General features: G+C 40.9%; 1 protein-coding gene across 1 annotated transcript; it reads left to right on the forward strand.

Moving 5' to 3' along the window:
• Positions 1-3,916: 3,916 nt before the first annotated feature.
• gpr182 (G protein-coupled receptor 182) lies at positions 3,917-9,690 on the forward strand. Its single transcript, XM_033015804.1, has 2 exons — positions 3,917-3,988; positions 8,432-9,690. Exon 2 carries the CDS (start codon positions 8,439-8,441, stop codon positions 9,453-9,455), a length of 1,017 nt encoding a protein of 338 aa, XP_032871695.1. The 5' UTR covers positions 3,917-3,988; positions 8,432-8,438; the 3' UTR covers positions 9,456-9,690.
• Positions 9,691-10,002: the final 312 nt, after the last annotated feature.

The raw sequence follows: 10,002 nt of genomic DNA on the forward strand, positions 1-10,002 counted from the left end.
TTGTATCCGATTTTTCATTCATCAGATTATACTCCATAATGACAGTTATCTCATCCTGGATTATTATGATGTCCTGTTTTATTAAAACAAAGGCTCCCTTCACAAATCATCAAACTTACCAATTCCAGCGAAGTTCAGAAACTGGAAAGAACATAACATGAATTAATTTATTGGATGACAAAACAGATCCAATTTAAAATCCCACTGTTTTAATGAAATCGCGCTCGCAAACTTACCGTTCAGGAATGGAAAAGTACAAAATGATAATTCTAGAAAAAAAAGTAATGACTGAAATTGTCAGCGCACCTTGTGGGGGGGGGGAGGGGGAAGCTAAAAAGGTGTATCGATAAACAATCAGCTTCAATATTCTTTCTTTAAACAACGATTTCATAGAGAATTCCTAATTTCACAGGGATTATGCCACCCCCGGTTCTCCACACACACCACCTCGGCCAGCGTCAACTGAAGCTGAATTTAAAGCCGCGGCTGCCTCACGTGGACAATCCCGCCTTTGTGTCGCCCTCGCCCATCGATCTCGCACAAGCTCTCGCGGGGAGGAACGAGCAGCCGCCTTAGTTCCCGCCCAAGCGCGGCGTCCACATGGAAGACAATCCGTCCGCACACTTTCACTTAAACCTCGGGAAACGATTAAAGAATGAATCAAATATAGAAACAAGGTACTGCAGATGCTGCTTTACACAAGAGGACACAAAGTGCTGGAGTAACTCAGCGGGTCAGGCAGCATCTCTGGAGAACATGGATAGGTACAAATTCCTGAGCATTAATAACTAGGGTGACCTGTCCTGCGCTCAGATGTAATCACAAAGAATGTTGGACTCAGCCGCGTTCATTATGTGCACAGCCTTCCCCAGCATCGAAAGCATTAACTGCCTCAAACGGCATATCTCATCGAGGATCCCCAACATCCGAGCCATGCCCTCCCCTCGCTGCTATCATTGGGCAGGAGGTACTGAAGCCTGAAGTCCCACGCCATCAAGTTCAGGAACAGCTACTTTCCTACAACCATCAAGTTCTTCAAACTACCCGGATAATCTTACTCCTACCTCGGCAATGGAACAGTACGGGCCATCTCTGACACTACGATGGACTCGTTTCCCTATGATGCATTTTTGCACAATTGTGCAAAGCCTTTATTCTTTTCTTGGATAATTTGTTTAATTCACGTATAATTTTTGTTTCTGTGTGTTGTCTCAGCGTTCGATGCTACTGTAAGCAAGATTTTCATTCTACCTACACCCACAATTTTCATCTGAACGACTGTAATAATCCAATTGTTTTATTTTTCATTCAGTCAGCAGAAGCATCCATTTCTTCTGTTAAGTAACCGTCCAGTGGTTATGAGCCTGCTCAAAATGTACTTGAAATATTGACAAATTTAAAAAAAAATATTTCTTACTACTGTGTATTGAAATGAGAGACTTTATGTGAATCAGTGATGGATAAGTAGACTTTAAAAGATCAGAATTACCAGGATCTCATTTAATGGCAGATCAGGAAGATATCAGAATTTTTGACCCATACAATGGATCAAGCCAGTTGCCCCAGAGCAGTAGTGCTAGTAGAGTCCCTTTGTCTTGTTTTTGGAGTGGAATATTGCAACCTTCCCGTGATCCGCCCTGTTTCGACGAATGCAATCAACCCTGCGTGCACAATCAAATAGAACAAGCTGTCCTACAACTTTAGGCTGTGCATGCCATACGCAAGAAAAAGAAGAAGTCCTGTTTTTGATCACATTTTCCTGCTGCTTCCATTGTGAATGTGAAGGCCCGGCCTACTCCAAGAGAATTTTCCTTCTGCTTGCTGATTTGCGTGCAACCTCAGTAATGTTCTGTTCCTTTGGACTCCTTCACTGATTGACATTTCTTGTCGAGTCTGTAATAAAAAACCCTATCAGGAAGTATTTTTCAGAAAGCAGCAAAATACAGGAGACAGGATGCGGAACAAAAAGTCAAATGCACAATAGGTGTTAGGCGTAATGGTGGTGTATCCAGTCTTTAATTGTAAAGCTCAGCAAATTCACTTTTCAAATCCCTACAACCCACTGCCACTGCCAACAAAGGACACATACCACTGTGCAGTTACTTTGAAAATCATAGTTTTCTAATCGATGCCCTAATCCCCACATAATTTGTTTTGTGTCTCAGATTTAACTCAATCTTTAGTTCCCATTTCAACTTTCCCCCCTTCACTTCTCGTGCAACCTCCCACCTACTTCTGAGCTGATACAACTCAATATAAACAAATGTGACATAATGTTGAGAAAAATAATAGTGAAAGGAAAATTTCCTGAACCAGCACAACTTTTGACAAAATGTAGCAAAAAGACAGTTGTATAAAATGTTTTGTGCAGTGAAATCAAATCTACATACTATGTGAAAATATTTACTTTGCACATATTTTTAAATATCCTTACAAATATAAATGTACTTTAATACATTTTTTGTGCATTTAACGGTAATTTACTTCCACTCCCTTTATTCAACCCCGCCCACAATTAAATATATTACAATTTACAATTCCATACATTTTTTCAGCTATTTAAATTTCAATTAGTATACAATTTATATCTGACATTTAATCATTTACATTTAATCAAGATTACTAATCATAAAAATGCTTACAATACACCATAATAATAAGTAACATCCTCCTTAGCCACATGCAATCCTCCCTCATCATACTAGCCTTAAACAAGATGATGAGAAATGTTAAGATTAAGCTTCCAGATATGATTGTCCATTATCTGTTAGAATAAAAGCTGAAAATGCTGACTAAGCCTCAACATTTCAGGCAGCATCTATTGGAAGAGAAACTTAACGTTTCAAATCAAAGACTTTTCATCAGAACTGATAAAGAGAGAGATGCAGGGTCTCGATTGAACAACAATCATCTCTTTGCCTCCAGAGTTATTGCTTAACCTGCTGATCTCCAGAAGTTCTGGAGGAATCAGTCTGAGGAAGGGTCTCCATATGTTTTTGTTATTGTTAGTGTCCAAAAAGATATTTTAATTTTTCTAGTAGATATTTTTTGAAAAATCTATCTTTATTGTATTTGAGGAGATATTCTACCAGCTTCCTTCCTATTTCCCCCCATAAAGTTGACAATAATCATACAGCTCAAAAAAGACCATTTCGACTTAAGTTTTATCTTGAATTCCCAATGGAATTTGCCAGTGACTCATGGGCCCGAGCTTAATCTTGTCCACATTTATAAACATCTCTATACCTATCCTAAGTGACCAAAAAAGTGATCAAAGGTATGATCCTAAGCAATCACCTGCCATTCTGAGAAGGCTTATTTCTTCCTTCAGTTTTTATTCATACTCTCATGGCGACACAGACAGGGCACACTTCCATTGGTCACAATAACCCTGATGTGTATTGCAGAGTTATCACAGCTGCACCACTTTTCTCATCTTAGGCGTCCATTACTAAAATGAAGCATCTCTTTAGCTGACACTGTTGTATCCTACAAGCTCAACTATGAGTTGCGATCAAACAAGATTTGTGTGACCCAGTAACACACCTTAGGACATTTATGCTTTGGGTAAGGAGAGGAAGCAAATACAAGCCAACATAATGTAAGACTTAATTTTGAAAGTGGTCCCCACACTTCTCCCCACCCATCTCCATACACATTTTTCACAATAAAACGACCTCTGCCAATTTAGTCTGTGGCTTTGTACGTTGCACATTTAGCCAGTTATTTGCTTCGTTTGGGAAAGTAAAGATGCTGACTTTTCAAACTCAAAGCCGGACAAAATATTCATTATCTTGCAACACCTTCTGTCCCCATGAGCATTGGGTACATATAACTCCCGTGGTTTCCTGTTTACTGTAAAATCTCCCCTCACATCCCTTCCTCCCGCTTCAAACATCCATAAATATAAAAACCTCACAATCATTTGCAAACATTTGTTCTCCGGTGAAGCAATTCACACAGCACAGTGAAAGAACCACTTATTCAGGTCAGTCGCAACTTTATTCCGACATTGCTTTGATAACTGAACAATGGGTTTGTAATGAAAAATATTATCTATTCATTTCATTATTTTGTGCTTTAGTTGTGATATTTACATTGTACTGTTTCTAAGAAACGCAACAGTCGAGGCATAGCTTTGATACCATAACCTGATTTTCAGATCAATTGTGTTTCAGAACAGCTCTTTGCAAAGAGCAGTCATGAAACGTGATTGACCTGAAACAATAACTGTTTTTCACTCCAAAGCTGTTGTCTCAACCGCTATTTCCAACATTTTCTGTTCTTTTTTATCATTTCGGACCTGATTTTTAATACGTGGTTGTTTGAGCAGTTTTTTAAAAAGTAATTATAGCTGATCATACCAACAATAAGTCCTTTCAGAATGCAGGCAGAGGGGAAGATGAATCATAGATACATAGATACATAGAAAATAGGTGCAGGAGTAGGCCATTCGGCCCTTCGAGCCTGCACCGCCATTCAATATGATCATGGCTGATCATCCAACTCAGTATCCCGTACCTGCCTTCTCTCCATACCCCCTGATCCCTTTAGCCACAAGGGCCACATCTAACTCCCTCTTAAATATAGCCAATGAACTGGCCTCAACTACCCTCTGTGGCAGAGAGTTCCAGAGATTCACCACTCTCTGTGTGAAAATTTTTTTTCTCATCTCGGTCTTAAAGGATTTCCCCCTTATCCTTAAACTGTGACCCCTTGTTCTGGACTTCCCCAACATCAGGAACAATCTTCCTGCATCTAGACTGTCCAACCCCTTAAGGATTTTGTAAGTTTCTATAAGATCCCCCCTCAATCTTCCAAATTCTAGTGAGTACAAGCCGAGTCTATCCAGTCTTTCTTCATATGGAAGTCCTGACATCCCAGAAATCAGTCTGGTGAACCTTCTCTGCACTCCCTCTATGGCAATAATGTCCTTCCTCAGATTTGGAGACCAAAACTGTACGCAATACTCCAGGTGTGGTCTCACCAAGACCCTGTACAACTGCAGTAGAACCTCCTTGCTCCTATACTCAAATCCTTTTGCTATGAAAGCTAACATACCATTCGCTTTCTTCATTGCCTGCTGCACCTGCATGCCTACTTTCAATGGCTGGTGTACCATGACACCCAGGTCTCGTTGCATCTCCCCTTTTCCTAATCGGCCACCATTTAGATAATAGTCTGCTTTCCTGTTTTTGCCACCAAAGTGGATAACCTCACATTTATCCACATTATACTGCATCTGCCAAACATTTGCCCACTCACCCAGCTTATCCAAGTCACCTTGCAGTCTCCTAGCATCCTCCTCACAGCTAACACTGCCCCCCAGCTTAGTGTCATGCTCAAACTTGGAGATGTTGCCTTCAATTCCCTCATCCAGATCATTAATATATATTGTAAATAGCTGGGGTCCCAACACTGAGCCTTGCGGTACCCCACTAGTCACTGCCTGCCATTGTGAAAAGGACCCGTTTACTCCTACTCTTTGCTTCCTGTTTGCCAGCCAGTTCTCTATCCACATCACTACTGAACCCCCAATACCGTGTGCTTTAAGTTTGTATACTAATCTCTTTTATGGGACCTTGTCGAAAGCCTTCTGAAAGTCCAGATACAACACATCCACTGGTTCTCCCCTATCCACTCTACTAGTTACATCCTCAAAAAATTCTATAAGATTCGTCAGACATGATTTACCTTTCGTAAATCCATGCTGACTTTGTCCAATGATTTCACCACTTTCCAAATGTGCTGCTATCCCATCTTTAATAACTGACTCTAGCAGTTTCCCCACTACCGATGTTAGACTAACTGGTCTGTAATTCCCCGTTTTCTCTCCCCCTCACTTCTTAAAAAGTGGGGTTACGTTAGCTACCCTCCAATCCTCAGGAACTACTCCAGAATCTAAAGAGTTTTGAAAAATTATCACTATTGCATCCACTATTTCTGGAGCTACTTCCTTAAGTACTCTGGGATGCAGCCTATCTGGCCCTGGGGATTTATCGGCCTTTAATCCATTCAATTTACTCAACACCACTTCCCGACTAACGTGGATTTCACTCAGTTCCTCCATCTCCTTTGACCCACGGTCCCCTGCTATTTCCGGCAAAGTAGTTATTCAATTAGTCCGCCATATCCTTGTTCCCCATGATCAATTCACCTGTTTCTGACTGCAAAGGACCTACATTTGTTTTAACTAATCTCTTTCTCTTCACATATCTATAAAAACTTTTGCAGTCAGTTTTTATGTTCCCTGCCAGTTTTCTTTCATAATCTATTTTCCCTTTCCTAATTAAGCCCTTTGTCCTCCTCTGCTGGTCTCTGAATTTCTCCCAGTCCTCTGGTATGCTGCTTTTTCTGGCTAATTTGTACGCTTCATCTTTTGCTTTGATACTATCCCTGATTTCCCTTGTTATCCACGGATGAACTACCTTCCCTGATTTATTCTTTTGCCAAACTGGGATGAACAATTTTTGTAGTTCATCCATTCAGTTTTTAAATGCCTTCCATTGCATATCCACCGTCAACCCTTTTAGAATTAATTGCCGGTCAATCTTGGCCAATTCACGTCTCATACCCTCAAAGTTACCTTTCTTTAAGTTCAGAACCATTGTTTCTGAATTAACAATGTCACTCTCCATCCTAATGAAGAATTCAACCATATTATGGTCACTCTTGCCCAAGGGGGCACGCACAACAAGACTGCTAACTAACCCTTCCTCATTACTCAATACCCAGTCAAGAATAGCCTGCTCTCTCGTTGGTTCCTCTACATGTTGGTTTAGAAAACTATCCCGCATACATTCCAAGAAATCCTCTTCCTCAGCACCCCTGCCAATTTGATTCACCCAATCTATATGTAGATTGAAGTCACCCATTATAACTGTTTTACCTTTGTTGCACGCATTTCTAATTTCCTGTTTGATGCCATCCCCAACTTCACTACTACTGTTCGGTGGCCTGTACACAACACCCACTAGCGTTTTCTGCCCCTTAGTGTTTCGCAGCTCTACCCATACCGATTCCACATCCTCCAAGCTAATGTCCTTCCTTTCCATTGCGTTAATCTCCTCTCTAACCAGCAACGCTACCCCACCTCCTTTTCCTTTCTGTCTATCCCTCCTGAATATTGAACATCCCTGGATGTTCAGCTCCCAGCCTTGGTCACCCTGGAGCCATGTCTCCGTGATCCCAACTAAATCATAATCATTAATAGCTATCTGCACATTCAACTCATCCACCTTATTACGAATGCTCCTTGCATTGAGACACAAAGCCTTCAGGCTTGTTTTTACAACGCTCTTACCCCTTTTATAATAATGTTGAAAAGTGGCCCTTTTTGATTTTTGCCCTGGTTTTGTCTGCCTGCCACTTTTACTTTTCACCTTGCTACCTATTGCTTCCACCCCAATTTTACACCCCTCTGTCTCTCTGCTCACCCATTTAAGAACCCCACCACCTCTTATTCTCTGTTTATTATTGTTTTCTTCTTCCCCCCTACATGTTGGGTCTGGGTGCTTTCCTTCTCTGCCTCCTGCCTCACACACTGTCTACTAGCTTTCTCTATTTGAGTCCCTTCCCCCAACCGTTCTAGTTTAAAGTCTCCCCAGCTAGCATCTTGCTAGCATCTCACTAGAGGTGGTGGGAGATTAAAGAGGATGATCCATTGGATGTCAAGGTTAATGGGGTGGAAGGTGAGGATAAGAGGAACCCTATCCTTGCTCCGACTAATACAGGCGGTGAGAGAAGAAATGGAATAGGCATGGTTGAGGGCTCTCAACTAAGGTGGAGGGGAAACCAGAGTTAAGGAAAAAGGAACCTATCTCAGAAAGAAAGGACCATTCCTCCTACCTTTCTTCTGTCTAGGGTCCTAACGGGGTCCTTCCATGTGCAGAGCCATTCAGCACGGAAATAGACTGTAAATTGCTGGACTAAAGCCCCTCGGCTGGCAGCTTCAATCCCCATTCCCTGCTGAGGTCTGGGGCAGTTTGTAAAGGGAGATCAAACAGCTTTAACAATCCTTCAGCAAAGGCAATAGAAACTGAAAATTCCCCTCAAAAAGCAGTGGAAATTGAGCATTTCACCAAAGGACCACACAGCCTATTTTTGGTCGGCAGCCATCTGCGGGCCTATTTCCTTCGCTCCATAGATGCTGCTGCACCCGCTGAGTTTCTCCAGCATTTTTGTGTACCTTCGATTTTCCAGCATCTGCAGTTCCTTCTTAAACAGCCATCTGTGGGCAGTTGGTAACAGGCAGAGTTTCATTAAAAGATAAATGGCCTGTGAAGCCAAGTCGATCATACATTGAAAACAGGAATTAGACATATACCTAACAGTACAGGAGAACATTAGAGCAAGGGGATCAGCTGTGATCCAAGGCTGCAAATGGAAAAGTTATTAAATCTAAAAATTACAATTGTTTTAATATCTGCAGGTTCTCCATGGCGGACTCAACTGTGACCAGCCCTAGCAGCAGCAACACCACTACTAAAGATTGCAGCGCTCCCTTGTGCCAATGTGTTTACTACATGAGTGGAGAAGCAATGATGTATATAACGCTTGTTTTATACCTGCTAATCTTTGTAGTGGGTCTGGTAGAGAACATTCTTGTTCTTTGGATAAACTGGCAGATGAAAAAGGCCAAGAAAGAAAGCAACTTATATATTTTTAATTTAGCCATCAGTGACATGATTGCTGTGTTAATCATCCCGTTGAGGATAATAGAGATCTTGTTACATTACCGTTGGATCTGGGGCTCCTTTTTGTGCAAACTCGATGGCTTCCTGTATTGCCTTAATCTGTATTGCAACGTCTTTTTCTTGCTCAGTTCGAGTGTGGACAGATACTTCTCATTGCGGTACCCAGCCCAGGCTCAAGGATCCAGGGATCGACGTATCCGCAGGCTGATTTGTGTGTCCGTGTGGACTCTGGCTATGGTATTGTCCATACCAAACTATTTATTTCACCAATTGTATGGATATTACGATAACTATTGCTTCTTGGATAGCAGGAGGTCTTGGTATATTCAAAGTTCTTTAACCCTGATTTTTGGGTTTGTTATCCCCTTTCCCATTATCATTGTGAGCAACATCATCACTGCAAAAGCTGCTAAAGCCTCCGGTAACAAAGAAATCATAAGGACCTGTAAATTAATATATGGTTACATCATAACATTCTTAATCTGTTGGTCCCCTTATTACTTCCTCCTACTCGCTGAGCTGATGGATTGGGACCAAAACTGTTATATGCTGTATGCACTTTATTTTTTTTATGACTTCACTGTGTGCCTCACATGCACTCACTGCATTATAAATCCCATCCTCTTCAACTTTATGTACAAAGATTTCAGGTATCATTTTGCAACCAGCATTGTGAAGTTTTTGCCCAAGAAATATGCCAAGGAAGATGACGATGTGTCCATTTCTTCAGACACCAGACACATTGTGGTGATTTCATGATTTAGTTTATCAAATGGAGAAGGTGCTTCACCGTGAATTAATTAAACAGGGCTTTTTCATCTCCCGATTCCTGTTCAATGTCTCGTGAAATTCTAAAGGCATCTGTCCACTAGAAAGTATTAAATAATTATTTTAATTATATTAAAAGTGAAATGCAGCCTAATTTGAGGGTTCACCCAACAGGGACATCTAAGTTCTTTTGGTCAAAATGTGACTCCTCAAAATATTTATCATGGTCTTTTTAAAACATTTTTGAACAAGAGGACATCAGGTAGAAATCATAAGAGGAAACCAAAGAAGAAAAGTTTATTTTAGAAAGAAAATTAAATTCACAATAACTCATGATTATTCCAGGTGTTGGTCGTTTTCTCACCAAGATGTTTGAAGGTTTTGGTTTCAGTGCCTACCAGTATCTGCACTCTCAATCTCGGCAGACCCTGGTAAAATATGGTTGTTGACTCGTTAAACAGATTAATCTAATCTGCTTGATGAAGAGGACATTGACATTCTCATGAATTAGTAAAAAAGTCAAGAGTTTTTTGGGGTA

Source organism: Amblyraja radiata, chromosome 46, assembly GCF_010909765.2.
Source record: "Amblyraja radiata isolate CabotCenter1 chromosome 46, sAmbRad1.1.pri, whole genome shotgun sequence".
Taxonomy (NCBI): Eukaryota; Metazoa; Chordata; class Chondrichthyes; order Rajiformes; family Rajidae; genus Amblyraja; species Amblyraja radiata.